The 14531-nt window shown below is 39.4% G+C and overlaps 1 protein-coding gene across 3 annotated transcripts; it reads right to left on the bottom strand.

The window, feature by feature from the left end:
- Positions 1 to 2496: 2496 nt before the first annotated feature.
- Positions 2497 to 12565, bottom strand: LOC113146225 (forkhead box protein P1-B-like). Of its 3 annotated transcripts, none has more exons than XM_026333578.1 (16): positions 12493 to 12565; positions 12117 to 12257; positions 8461 to 8598; positions 8278 to 8367; positions 7025 to 7145; positions 6790 to 6895; positions 6500 to 6607; positions 6074 to 6161; positions 5617 to 5694; positions 5319 to 5514; positions 5022 to 5098; positions 4793 to 4894; positions 4497 to 4624; positions 3600 to 3651; positions 3265 to 3431; positions 2497 to 3139 (listed from the first exon to the last, which is right to left on the bottom strand). In XM_026333578.1, the coding sequence occupies exons 1-16, from the start codon at positions 12502 to 12504 to the stop codon at positions 2977 to 2979; spliced, it is 1767 nt and encodes a 588-aa protein (XP_026189363.1). In that variant the 5' UTR covers positions 12505 to 12565; the 3' UTR covers positions 2497 to 2976. The 3 variants fall into 3 exon arrangements, with proteins under 3 accessions (XP_026189363.1, XP_026189364.1, XP_026189365.1); XM_026333579.1 differs by having other exon boundaries at positions 8278 to 8364; XM_026333580.1 differs by lacking the exons at positions 12117 to 12257; positions 12493 to 12565 and adding an exon at positions 10777 to 10905.
- Between the last annotated feature and the right edge of the window lie 1966 nt (positions 12566 to 14531).

Genomic DNA, 14531 nt, shown 5'->3' with positions numbered 1-14531 from the left:
CAGTAGAGCAAGTGAGTGTAACCATCTGTAACAAACAAGGATGACACACATTGACTTTTTTTAAAAACAACCAGCTCTACTGTTTCAGAGGGTGGCAGTAGTTACCTGCTTGAATTAGGTTGAAGCTACAACTATTTTCCATATCAGGCCACCATGCAACAAAACTCAGGTAATACAAGCAATTTATTACAGTTCAAACAAGATGAGACATCAGTGGTGTTTGTTGAGCATTCATGTTTTTTTTTTTTTAAATCTATGATGTTATCTTGTTTGAAGAGAACCCATTGTGTTTGCAGATCAGAGGTTAAAGACAGAGAAGGAATTTCTCAGCGATAGCAGATCTCTGATATCTCCATGGCCAGCTCTATGAGTTCTCCAGCATCGTGGCAGGAGCTGCAGAAGTTACAGTCCAGTTCCAGTGTGTAAGTGCAGCAGTCCTTTCCCTGCTGCTCACTCTCACTGGACGCAGTGATGTATCTGTATGAGGGAAAACAGCGGCTCACTGCCCTCTCACATGTATCCGGTAGCAGGACCATTAACTCATGGAATCGACAATGTAGGCAGGCAAGCAGAAGTGCAGCACAGTCATCTGGTAGCATTGTCAAGGTAGAACAGGAAAAAAAAGTGCTTCATAAATAAAGGTGCAAATTGCTTAATATGAAATGACACCCTCTGAAAATGTCATCCAGCACACCTCTAACCACAGAACTATAATGTTAATGACTAACACTACAGCTCAGATATAATTACATCAGTTATTCTAACTCAGAGAAGTTCAACAATACCTCCGGTACCAGGCTGGTATGAATCATCAGAGGAAAAATGACTGCTGCTGTTCTTAAGCTTGTTTGAACACATGGAGAAGCTGGATCCACCCCATTCACTGGCACTCAGGGGATCATGGGAACTGGCATCAGTGTCCAGCTTCTCTCCTTCTTGCTCTGAGATGGTGCTCAGTCGGCACACACCACTGACCAATTTGCCCATCATCTTTCTAGATGTACAGTCTGATGGACCATTGAGGGTGTTTCCTATGAAGAAATTATCAAAGGAACAGAGAAAGGATTTTGGAGGCACAAACATTATTTAGGTTATGAAAATTCAGTGTGAGCTCATCCAGTCTCTGTTAGACAAGTTACTCGCTCAAAGCTTCTAAGAGACGGTTTTAATTATTCAGAGCCCCATTAACATGCAGCGTGTCAGAGAAGTGAGACTTGATGTGTATAATGGAGAGGGGTTGCTCAATAAAACCTCAGCAAGGAGAGTGTATTGATTAACAAGCTTTTATTTGGATCTAGTTTCCTGAGTTGAATATGTTCTGATGAAAATATATAGTGTGTGAAAATACTGCTAACTCTCCTGCTAACGCCTGGCATGCATCTCAACAAGTATTTTAATTAGACATGGTTAAGACAGAAAAGCCTACCATCAGAAACATGGTCACCTAGTTTCTCAAGTTCAATACAATCCTGATGATCCACTGGAGGCTTTGAAGGAGCGGTCATCTTAATGGAGAGAACAGAATTGTAAAGAAATATATCAGCAAAGCGCTGCTTGACTAACAGCGTTATATATTATACTCAACTAACTCACCTCAGACAATGAAGCTTTACTGCAACAATATGATAACCATAAGAATCATGCAAGAAATGTTAACTCAGCTGTCTTTTAAATGAGACTAAGATGCTTGGGAAAAAAGAAAAGAAATTACAATATAGTCCTTAATTAATTCTGTCCAGTAATTTTTTAAAAAATATTACCTGTAGGTACTGGTTAGAAATCCAACAGTGTGAACAGTAGCAACTGCAACCTCTCTGAGCCTCAGTTGAAGTACCTCACAACATGCACACACCCAGACTGTGAGCACTCTACATAGATCAATAATCACCAATGAGGAAGCACAGCCACAGAGAAGATCCACTCAATTATGACAGTACGCCAATAGAAAGTCAACGTTAGCCACTTATCAAACCCCTGAATTTCATAAGGATAGATGAGACATGCGTGAAACTATCCTACTGAAGTTGATTATATTGTGTCAGTGATTTTAACACCACAATGGTTGTGCAAACCACATCTGTTGACAGTGTACAATATGTTACAGTGTACATACCCATAATACCTCAGTGGAAAGTTGGCAACCTAGTCCATTTGCTTTATTCCATTATCTTCCATTAAAAAGTAATTACTGTTGACTGAGAGAAGTGGTGCTCTAATCAGATTTAAAAAAAAAACAAAACAACCCAAAACACTGCAGCCAGCCACAATTCTGTCATGTCAAACAATGAAAAAATGCTTAAACAGAAGAAGATCAAAGACACATACTCACATTTATCATGAGGAATTTATTATTCATAGAGATGCAATGGTTTACAATAATGGTAAATCTATAGTAGCTACTTTTACAAGCTCAATTAGAGCAAAATTTAACAATGTTCATGGAACGGATGATAAAGACCAACTATAAAGAAAGGTATGTATTCTTTTGATCACATGATTATACTTTAAATACAAATATATCCAATCATGTTGGCAGTGAATGTTTTCATTTTTAAAGCAATATTTTTCTTAACTACAAATGTTTATATGATCTAATAAAATAAAATCAGGTAGTGTGGCCCCACCATAGAATCAAGTGACTATAGAGAGGGGAGAAACTTTTCACTGTGAAGTGCTAACTAACAATATTCCATTTCCTTTGGCTTCTCTGCTCATCATGGTCATTCTGTGTACATATATATAAACAAAAAAAACAAAAAAAAAAATCATAGACAGTTTCACAAATATGTTTTGTGATCTCATTTTACTGTACAGAAAGAATTAAGAGTGAGATTAAGAACAAAAAATAAGGAGAGCTGATAAATACAAAACATCCCAAAGACAGAGTGTTTGGTTATGTAGATGAAGTTGCTGTTTTTGGAATACAAAGTCACACAGGCTGTGAGTGAGGCAGTCTCGCAATAGAGGACCTCATAGTCAGAGGGAAGGCACACGGTCGAGATGAAGGTTGGGTCTCTCCGGGCTGCTGTTGTCTTCATCATGGTTCATCTCTGGGCTGTGGCCGTGCTCATCCGTGCTCTCTGGAGATTCATATGGATAATTCTCACATATCTCCTCATCCTCCTGCTCCTCTTTAATGCTGGTTTGATAAAAGTGCAGGAAAATACATGTCACTGGGACCTGTGATCACGTACGTTATATCATATCTGAGTCGAAAACACACAGGAGGCCACAAGGGAACACAAGTCTGGGGCTGACACTTACAAAGCTTGTGGAGGGGACTGTGTTGCACTGCTGTCACTTTGGTATCCAGATCCATTAGCAAGGGCTCCATTCATCTGCTCTTGGAGAACATGGGGCAGGGAGTGCAGTGGGATGCTGCCCATAGAAGCTGGGTTGTAGAGAGACTTGTTGCTGTCTAAACTGCCACACTGAAAAAAAATAAAATAAAATAATGACATTCACATTTTTACAATACTACACAAAACAAGCATAGCTGTAACATTTATATCATAATATTGGGGCATGTGACTGCTGTCTGCTCACTGCAACAAAATCTGTAATGCAATACTAACAGCTAGACCTCAATTATCTCTTACCTGAGGGGCTGACCCAGCTAAGCTCTGGTTCTGAGAGTTCTTCAGCAGTGGTCTGTGAGCACATAAATACAACAGCAAGTCAGACATGATGTAGCATCAACGTCTGAAGAACACAAGACATGCAGCAAATGTTTTATACACATGTAACTACATGATGATGTCTCATATGTTTTAAATGTACTACCCTATGAACAAAATGTGCTTGGGTGCACTAAAACATAAGAACAAGAAATTGTTTGAACAGTTGGGCCAAACACAAATGTTCCCACTCCACAAACACTCACATGCAAGACATGACAAAGTAAATAATAAAGCCATCTCATGACTTTTTCAATAAATTGCTGATAGTGATTTATCAAGGGGAGTGGTCAAACGCTGTATTAGTTTGGCCTGCAGGCTTACACAAACAGCAACAGATGTGGCACTTCGCTGGTTTTATTCTGGAGAACAGACCACTAGTGCTGTACCTGCAATGGTTACAGCTGAGTAAAATGCATGAGGCCCTTTTACAAGACTGCTAAATAAAAATTGTACTAAATGTTGGTCAGATGATGATTTTTTTTTTTTTTTATCCTGTAGCTATTTTCTAACTTTCTTTGTTTAAAGTCTGTGCTTTTATTGGCATGTGTACATAGGGCGTCCGTGCAAAAGAGACCAAGTTGCTGTAACTGGACCAACAGGTATAAATAAAGGTTGAGTGAATGAATTCCCCTTCAAGCAAAACAAACATGCCAAATGTTGTTATCTTCATAGCACACCTCCAGCCTTTGAAACTCAAAAACTTGCTTACAGTAAATATTAGGTGTACTTATGAGGTGGGACTACAAGGTCAAATACTGTCCACCTTCAAGTATATCATAAAACACAAAGTTGGCTTCGTGTCTGAGGCACACATACCCATTACCAGCAGTCTTCTGGGGCCTTCTTCTGTGGAACTCAATCTCATCGACTGTCCACACCGCTCCCTTTACGTTCTCCAAACGTACAAAGCATTTATGGAGGCTGAGGTTATGTCTAACAGCATTCTAGAGACAAATTACAGAAAGAAGTCAAAACTAGGACCTACACACATTTCAAGTAATGAACCAGCATTTATTTGGTTACAATAAATCTAAATGTTCATTTAGAATCAAGTTTCCTGCTTTATATATTGAATGAATTTCCAATGAGATTTAAAATGTGACAGTCAGTACCTTCCAAGTAGCTGCATTGCGCCTGAAATATGCAAAATTTCTTGTGAACCAGTTGTAGATTTCATTTAACGTCAGCTGATTTCGAGGTGATTCAAATATTGCCTAAAAGAGATGAAGAGAGTCTGAGGATCTGCGTCATTCCTGTTCAAAAGGCCAATACCATCAGGCAGAAATGTAAATTCATATTTGCTGTAGTATTTTAATACTTTTGTGGCTTTGTTAAATGTACCTGTCTTATGAGAGAGGCATATGTAAACGGAGGTCTAACTTCTGTGCTCAAGTAAAACTCCTTATTATCAATTATATCTGTGGAAAAACATTAACAAGCAATATTTAACACACACACACATACATAAATCTGAAGCCAGCAGTCATCACAGGACAGTAAAGGAAAAAAAGGAACTCTTTTAACTATGGTGCTACTGTACAAAAAGATACTGTGTATCTTTGCAGAAGCATGTTTCAGCTCAAACCAGCACTAGAAAATGTCTATTGAAGAAGTTATAATTCATGATCTCACTGTTACCTTGGCTCACAGATCGACTATAGCGCCTCCGTACAGGGGTTCCAGTGAACATGCTATTGGGAGTGAGGACTGAAGGGGATTCAGACAGTGGTGTCAGGGGTGTGGATGGTGCCGTGGCACTCTGAGACAGGCTCATAGGAGGAGGGCCTTTGGTCAATGTTGCCTGAGAGAAGGTCACATTAGACACCAGATTTACCTGGGGGGGAAAAAAAACAGTTAAGTCAGGAAAATGCCAGTTTCACCTAACGCAAAACAATATTTATTTTAATTGAGGGAAACAGTCACAACAGGTAGTTACAGGCTGTGCTGCGGGTTTGGGTTCAGAGGACTTCAGATGAGCCATCATAGCTTGCAGCCGTTCTTTGTCCTTCTTCAACTAGATGAGAAGACAGAAATAGAAGTTGTTGAATTCACGGGTTCAGTTCAGTGACGAAATGACATTCAATGTGGGAACTACTTCTTTTCTGGCATCCTGAGAAGTGTAATTATCTGAAAACATCACTTCTGTTTCCAGGGCTGGTGTGAAAACACACCACCACTGCAAACATTTAGCCACTCACTGTCAGGGAGTCAAAAAAAAAAAACTTTTCCCGTATTAAAAAAAGAACTTGGCACACAGCTCTACAAAGTGATTCTGAAGTTATTTTTTAATCCTGATCCAGGTAAATTAAAAGATGTGTTGTCTCTGTTGCTATTCAATTTGAAGAAACAAGAAATAAAAGACTTAGTTATAAGAAAATAAATCAAATACATACCTGCAATTCCAACTGCTGAACCACTTGCATCTGTACACGGCACTGTGCTGTACTCTTGTCATCCAGTGTATGTTCACTGTTCAAATGTCTGCAGACAAAAAAAGTGAAAATCATTTCATATTTTAGGAAAAACCTTTGGTGTGGAGGTGATAGAAAATAAAACATTCCCTGGTGCACTAAATATCAACCTCAAGAATTATTTCATTTTAACTAGGAAAATGATCATTTTGATATCTGGTAAAAAGAGAAAATAGATTACTGTAAAATACAAGCAAATTACTACTTTAAATTCTCACTGTAAAGGTGATGTGCTCAGCTACTGGCCATAATTCACCTGCACATACATCTGTGTTTTGCTGCACATCCTGATGGACTGGAATAAACATCGCAGCAGCTTAAGTGTTATGTTTAAGTTTCACCACTTACTTGAGAAACGCCTGAAAGTCTCCAAAGACAGTCTCACAGCCAGGCCACTTGCACATGCCATTGCCATACAAAGGATGGCTATTCTGTGTGTTTTCATCCAGTGACCCACTGCAATAAAACACAAAAGCTCAGCATTAAAGAAGCATCCCACAGTCAACATGTTGCAACAGCTCACGCAAGACAAAAACGTGATATATTACAACCAAGCTGTGGACAGGACTGTTGACATTTTTAAAATCAAGGCCAATAAATGTTTTAGCATGTTTTGTATGAATATACTTCTGAAGCACCTTTCTTTCCTCTTCAGAAGAGTGTGATGACTGTTGGTTTTAGATGGTTGACTGGAAGACTCTCTGGTATCTCCAACAGTAGACAGGATGCTACCATCCTCACAGCCTGAAATTGCAAGCATACATCTACAGTGTAAAAATACGGAAACAGGACGCTGGTAAACACCAGCCAATATACCTGAATGTATTTCGCCTAAGTGCCAAAATGCCTATACAATGCAGAAACAGCTGTTACCTGGCGCTGCACTAGGGCTGGTGGGAAGGACAGACAGCAGGCCTTGCCTCTGCAAATTGAGGAGATGTTGCTGCTGCACCTGAAGGAGCTGCTGCTGGATGGCAATCTGCTGGGCTGTCAGCTGTGACAGAATAACAGATATCAGTCTGCAAACTCTTTATCCATTTCCCCTACCAAAAACACAAGTTCTGGGTTGTGTCAACAGCTTGATTCAGGAACAAACCTGCTGCAAAAGATAAATACATACAGATAACAGAGAATGCCTAGAACCACTAAGCACTAAATTCTCAACTGTGAGAACCTTGCACAAGCTGAGGTACTGAGGGTGCTGGATCCTGTAGTAATAAAACCCCAAACACTCCGTCTGAGCCCGTGACCTAAGTCAGATGCTCTTTATTTTTGTCACAACATTCTGTGCTAGTCCCACATGGTAGACAGAAACACTGCCAAAATTTCTTCCATTTTGCTTGTGCACAACAGGCCTGATGGAAGGGATAGCCAATGCTTTTATTTATCTAAAGGGACAAAAACCACACAGAGTACATTTGGTACTGCTGTCTTGTGCACTCAGCCAAGTTCCAACTTGTATTATGATTTTTTGTTAATTGCAACAGCAAGAACATGTTAAGACTGTGGATGGAGGGTTTCAGAACACAGTGAGAAACAACCAAGGCTGATGACGTATGCTGTCATGCAAATATATGCATAAGCTGATGTGCAGGTTAACTTTACAGTGTGTGTGTTTTTTTCCTAAACAATTGACAATCACTTTCACACTTGTATGTGCAACTAAGTCCACAAAGCCTGCAGGTGTGGGTGCTGGAACAGAGCACCAGGTAGTTTCTAAGCATGCGTATCTCAACTTGAAATGCACTCACACTGGGAAAGTTGCACGCAACAGCCTCCACACTAACTGGAAATCATTGCACAAACACATCCTATGTCAACCAGGTTTCTTACTGTTACAGCTTCACCCTCAAATGCTTTTTTTCTATTATCTCTTGTTCTCCTGTGTAGATCCAAAAACATGTTACTCCTTGTTGTCACATATAACAGTCATTTTGAAAGTAATATTCTAAGTGTGCTCTGCTGTAATTTTAGTGTCAAATATACCATCATTTTACTCTTTGTTCTACTGAACTGAATGAGACTTCTCTCTAATTCAGGAATTGATTATCCTTGTTGCATAATAAATATTGCTATAATGATCAAATATTAATGAGGTGACTGAGTAAAGGATGAATCAAGGTTACCTCTTGGCTAACGATGCCAGCATTCTTCTGCTGCAGCAACTGCATATTTAGCTGCTCTTGCTGAGTCTTGAAGACCTCTTGGATTTGCTGCTGCAGAGACGGTGGCGAAACATGAGATCAGCTAAATGAAACCAACATTCATTGAGGGCAAAGATAAACACAACTTTTCCAAACATACACTACCTGGTGTAACATGAGTGCTTTCTGCTGCTGGAGCAGGGCCTGGAGCTGCTGCGGACTGAGGATCTGCTGCTGAGGTGTCTGCTGCAGCTGCTGTGGGGCCTCTGCTGGTGGGGTCATTATGAACAATGACGCTGGAACCTGCATCAACAAAAAAAACCAAAAAAAAAAAAAAAAAAAAAACCACACACACATAACAGAACAGTGAGTTAAAAGCTATACCACAAAAAGGACTCCAAAACCTGTGGCAGAACATTTATGAGGCGAAATTTAACAAACCCTATGCCCCATGTGAGAAAAATAAAAAAAGTTAAATACATGTGTGGGCTGTTCTGGGTGTATGTATGTGCATACGTGTCACTTTATGTTTAATGTATTTGGCCTGAATTCCAGTCAAAACAACCAGTGCCTTTACATGTAAACAAGTAAACTGTATCTATAATCATTTCTGATGGAGTAACCTGATTTCTTGGTCGTGTATTTGTACTTTCAACAAACTGTCTGAAAGGTCTTTTAACAAGATTACACAAGACAAAGATTTCAAAACAGATGTTCTGGATGAAGAGACACAGCATTAGTTGTAATGCTGCCTCTTGTATCCAAAATAACTAAATATAAAGTGTGACTGAAACTGAAATAAACAAGTTTAAATACATTTTTGCAAGTGAACAGTAGGTTGTTTGTAAAATTTATACACATACACAGAGGACAAAAAACTACTCTCACTGAACTGTACTGTCGGTCCAAGTGTTCCAATGTAAAAGAAAAAAACCCTTCAGGATCCAGCACCATAAATATTATTTACATGACATTATATATAATGTCAGCCTAGGTTAAACAATACCCTGACAGCAAGTGGGGTAAGGAGGTAGCTTACTGGTGTCTAAACAGACTCAGAGCAAGAAAGACTGAAAACAGGAAACGCAGCAATACATTACTTACATTTTTTTGTAAAAAACATTTACACCAATCGAGTTGTATCAGGCACGTGAGTATGTTACCCCACTCAATCCCCCAATTTTCACTATATAATTACCTTCCCCCAACACACACAAAGTGAAAAAAAAGTGAAAAATGACCAACATCCCAAAACCCAAAGATATTTACAGTACTTGCTGTGTGACAAAGGAACCATAAAATTCTTACATTTAAGAATCTGGAAGCAGTACGGGCCATGTGACATTATAGTCTAAAAAAAATGACTAAACTAACACAATCAACTAATGAACAAATCTGTGCTAACCCCATGGCTCAAATTCCCCAAAATAACAGATAGGTCTGCTAATTACTTTCACTTCACTGTGTAGTCTGGCAACCTGAACTTTGCTCTACTGCCACTGCAACTAAAAATGAACCAAACAAAAACAACAAGACTGGGAGGCTTAGGGGAAATGGAACCCTTATTCAAACAACAACAACAACAACAACAACAACAACAACAACAACAACAACAGCAGCTTCTGCTTGGCCAACAGAAATCCCCCCTTTTAAGCCTCAGAGCTCCAGGGATGTTTACAGTAAACATAAAGAGAGTAATCAAAATTGCACAGAGATATAAATAATGAATAAAAAAAAAAACATACAGAGCCTGTTTACGAAAACAGAGCTTGAGATTCGGATTTTAATTAAGGTTTGAACCACAAACAAACATTTCTCTCCAAGGAATCGGGTAAACAAACAGTGACAGTGAATTTCACGCAGGCTTTGGGCTAACAATAACGGATGACTGCCTCCTAGTTTGTCCTTTCTTATGAAATTCAATGCTGTAGAGGTGGCCACCAAAGCAATGAAAACAGGTCTATCCCACAGACACAGCCAGCTGGCCCGTCTATTTTTCTGTGGACACCATCAACACAGCAACAGCCTTTGCCTAATCCCTGTTGCCATGGCAGCCTGCAAGTCTAAACATCTTCTGTTGTTGTTATTGTTGAAAGTCATACCAGTGAGCAACTGAGTGTAAACACAAGAGCTGTTCCCGCAAGACTGGTCTTGTGAACTCTGAGATGACTGACAGCAAACAGAAACAGTGAAAACTTGCTGAAAAACAAACAAAATACCTTCCCTTATATGAGTTTTAATACATACGTATATATCCTGTTGGGTGTGGTACAAGAAAGGGGGGCTTTCGTACAAACACACACACTTCATATGACACACATACACTCAAATGAGGACAATTACTCTGCACAGACAGAAACGTAACACCATTTCTCATTTGCAGACACATGCACATTTTACTTAAGCACAATGTCCGAAACTGCTTAAAAATATCCTGCAATTCTGATTTCACAAAACGAAGAGAGAAAGAGTAAAACAAACCTGACAGTCTCCATTGACAAGCCTGTCTGGACACTGAAAAACAACTGTGGCTGAGCAGTAACAACAATGCCTGTCAATCGAACACAGCCTTGCGAACCTAAACGATGGGAGCATAAACAAAACTAACAATGTAGCACAAACCCCTGTGCCCAGCAGGAGCTCCCCTCCCCTTCAAAGACCTCAGTACAACCTCCCCCATCCCTGTGCTCCCTTCAGCATAAATATAAAGCACTGCAGTTTGGAGAAACAGACACAAAGTAAAAGATTCAAGGATACCTTTACACATTAAAAAACAAAACAATGCACCTCAAATTCTCATATAGCAGTGAGCCCTCTGCCCTGGGTTTGATGTTAGTATATTCCTGCTTCAATATGAATACTGTCAGGAAACCTGTACATGTGTCTGGAGACCAGAACAGCTGTGAATTCATCAGCTGCAACGCATACTTGTAGCATTGACAACAAACATAAACAATGTACCAGCGTGTAACTGTATGGTGTGGGAATACACTTGGGAATACTATACTCCACTGCACCATCTTTTCTGAACACATCATTTTGCTTTAAAGCTCAAACAATTCACATATGACAAACCGACAGTTTTTTTGTTTTGGTCTTTAAAAATGTTTCTTTCTAAAGCAAGAATTTAAAAAAATTGACCGGCTTTAAAAATGCCTTTTCTATCTAACACACAAAAACCCCAGGATATTTAATTTACAGTCAGAGGAAGCAACAAAAACCAGCTAATCCTCACAAATCAAAAACTGGTCATTTTAAATACCTCACCTGTGTCTAACTTTTCAAATCCAACATAAATTGAAATCATGACCTAACTGTCTCTAATGATAGTATTAATGTGCTATGATGATGTAGGAGATCCCTCTATGTTGAAAAAAGCCAAAACTCTTAAAGAGGATTAACCTGCTGCTTCAAATGTCATTGAATTAAAAGAAATGCCCATTAGAAGTTCTTTAGGCCAAGGTGACACGTTCTAATGGCCATTTTGTCTGCTCAGTCCAAAGTGCAAAGATATTTACACTGCTCTCACTGAAGCAAACGTTCACTTTTGAAAAACTGCAAACAGGACATGGTTGAAATTTATGGTTGGAAATGAGTGAAGAAACTAATGAATGCTTAAAATAGGTGCAGATTAGGTTAAAAATTCACAGATACATTGCCCAACGTCAATATAAACTGCTCATGCGCTTCATTATCTTATTTTTTTCTTTTGTAATTTGTGCAAAGATTTAGCATTACACATATTACTGTTTGTTAAAAAACAACATGCTTTTAAAAACCAATGCAGATGTGCTGAACAGCTGCAGCTGGCAAAGACTGACCCTTGGTGCCTCTGGAGGAGGAGTCTGGCTGCTGCTCAGTCGACTCTCATTCTCAGTATGACTCCCGTTCTCTGTATGACTTGCTGGAATGGTGTGGCTTGTTGGTTCTGACCCAGACTCATGCATCTGGACTTCACTGACCTAAGAAAGGAAGTGAGTGTAAATACAAACTGATTAAAGCAGAACAGTATGATGAAATACTGAAAGCAGACAACCAGGACTCCACTTTCCGAAGGCTCCTGACAGAATGATCACTTCACAAAGTCCATTCTCCGAGCTTATGACATGCTCTAAAATGATCTAACAATGCAGTCAATTTCACCACTTGAAAAACGCAGTTTAACATTAAGAACTACACTGCTACAGCTCTACCCACCAAGACAAACATGCTCGTCTACTACTGAGAGAGGAACATCCTAGGTCTATTTGTTGAATAACCCAGTGCTGCCATGACTACTGTAAACACAGGGGCCCTGGGTCTGTGTTTATGTGCAAACATATCTTCCTTCTGGAACAATTTACCATTAACCAGGTGGTGCGATAAACGGCTGTGGCAGGTAGTACAATGCACAAGCAGGCTTTTATGTATACAGCCTGGGAGTGCTTGAGTCAAAAGCTAAGCAGCATAAACAAAGGTAAATAAAGTAGGCAAACAAATAATCTGAGCAGATGGAAACCTACACAGAAAACCTCAAATGAAACACATCACATAGCCTCAAGGTCAATATTATTATTTTCAGGGTTATCTAACTGTAACATTCACATAGTGACAGCAAACACCACCATCAGACAGATGATCAGATTAGGCTATATACACTCTGATTAAACCTATGATCAAAAATGTACCAACGGCACAGAAGCCAGTGACCAACAGTCGGTGCTTCCTGCATTTGAAAATGACTAAAAGATGACTATTGATTAAGTAAGTTATGTCTAGCTGGAGCGATGTGTCATTCATAGACATGTTTTAACAGACATGGCTAAAACTGAGGGAATTCCTGAAATCTAAAACCTATCTAATCAGAAAAGGCAGCTGTTGGTGAGTTTTCCCCACTCTGTTTGCTTTTGCTTTCAGGATCAAGATCAGTTCTGAAGACAAAGGGCAATGTTTCCTGCAGATATTTTTGAAGAAGTCAGTCTGGTTGAAGCAACCAGGTTGAATGTTGTCCTCATTTTACATCAGTTACAGCATGTTTCAGAGTAAACTAACTGACCACTGTAGGATTATGATAAGTGAGTAGTAACTACAGTGCAGCTGGTTTTTGAATGGTCAAAAAAAAAAAAAAAAGGTAATATTTGACTGTGATGATTTTTTTTAACATGGTACCCTGTCCCTGAGGAATATATCTTTTAACAACTGGTTTCACACTTGAGCCACTGAAGGCATCACGAACTGTATAACTGTACCAATTAATTACACCAATGTAACTTTGCTTACCCATGTCAAATTAGAAGAGCTTTAATACTGAAATCCCTAGGAAATGTTAAATAATAAACTTTTAACTCAGCTTTGCTTAAATACAAATACATGTATACCTGGGTGGAGATGATGACAAATCCCCAAGATTTTCCACAGTTTCTCAGAACAACAAATGGTGTCTATGGCATTATAGTTCATTTTACAAACGGTAAAGACTTATCACAGCAAATAAGTGACCCATGACTCCGATCATCCAGCCAAAGCTATCCAAGCTTTATAGTCAGTCGATACTTTAGTTTATGGTTCTCGCACCCAGTTACGTGGTCGAGGTTTCAGCCTGCATTGCTTTCGTCTCGTATATATACGATCGATCATTCAGAACACACGTATTGACTCATCGGTCTTCGTTAGTAAGATATAGCTAACATGATAGTACACATGAGCTTTGTAAATGTGTAGTCCCAACTACGTGCTCAGCGCACATTTATGGAGCTGGCTTCATGCCGTGGTAACGTTACGTTTACTTATCCGCAGCCACCTCCACAACACGGAGCCCAGTCGAGCATTTCAGCCAATACTGTGACCGACAACGTTACACCTGCACGTCTGAATGAAGGTTTTCTGGTGTCACGTTAGTTTTACCGACTGCAGTAAGGCGATTCATCCTTACATTAGCTTAATGCAGTATGAATGGAACCGATATCCGTTAACGGCAAACCACTGCAGGCTGGGACGCGAGCCTTTAGCTAGACCATATATCCGAAGAAAATGTGATGTTTAAAAGTTATGTGTGTTAATCAAGCACATAAGCTCGTCTTGTCTTTAATATCCCATGTTAACTGCACTGGTTAACAGATTTCCAGCAACCTTTCACGTAGCGTTTACGTTAACAGTAACGTTACAACAAAAGCTAGCAGCAGCCTCTTCTGACGCTAGCTTCTAAGAAACGCTTCTCTCTCCTCTTCGTTTAATCAGCCGGTAATACCACAATCAGT

Source organism: Mastacembelus armatus, chromosome 7 (assembly GCF_900324485.2).
Source record: "Mastacembelus armatus chromosome 7, fMasArm1.2, whole genome shotgun sequence".
Lineage (NCBI taxonomy): Eukaryota > Metazoa > Chordata > Actinopteri > Synbranchiformes > Mastacembelidae > Mastacembelus > Mastacembelus armatus.
Note: the sequence above shows the minus strand (reverse complement) of the source record. Positions and strands in the feature narration are given on the sequence as shown.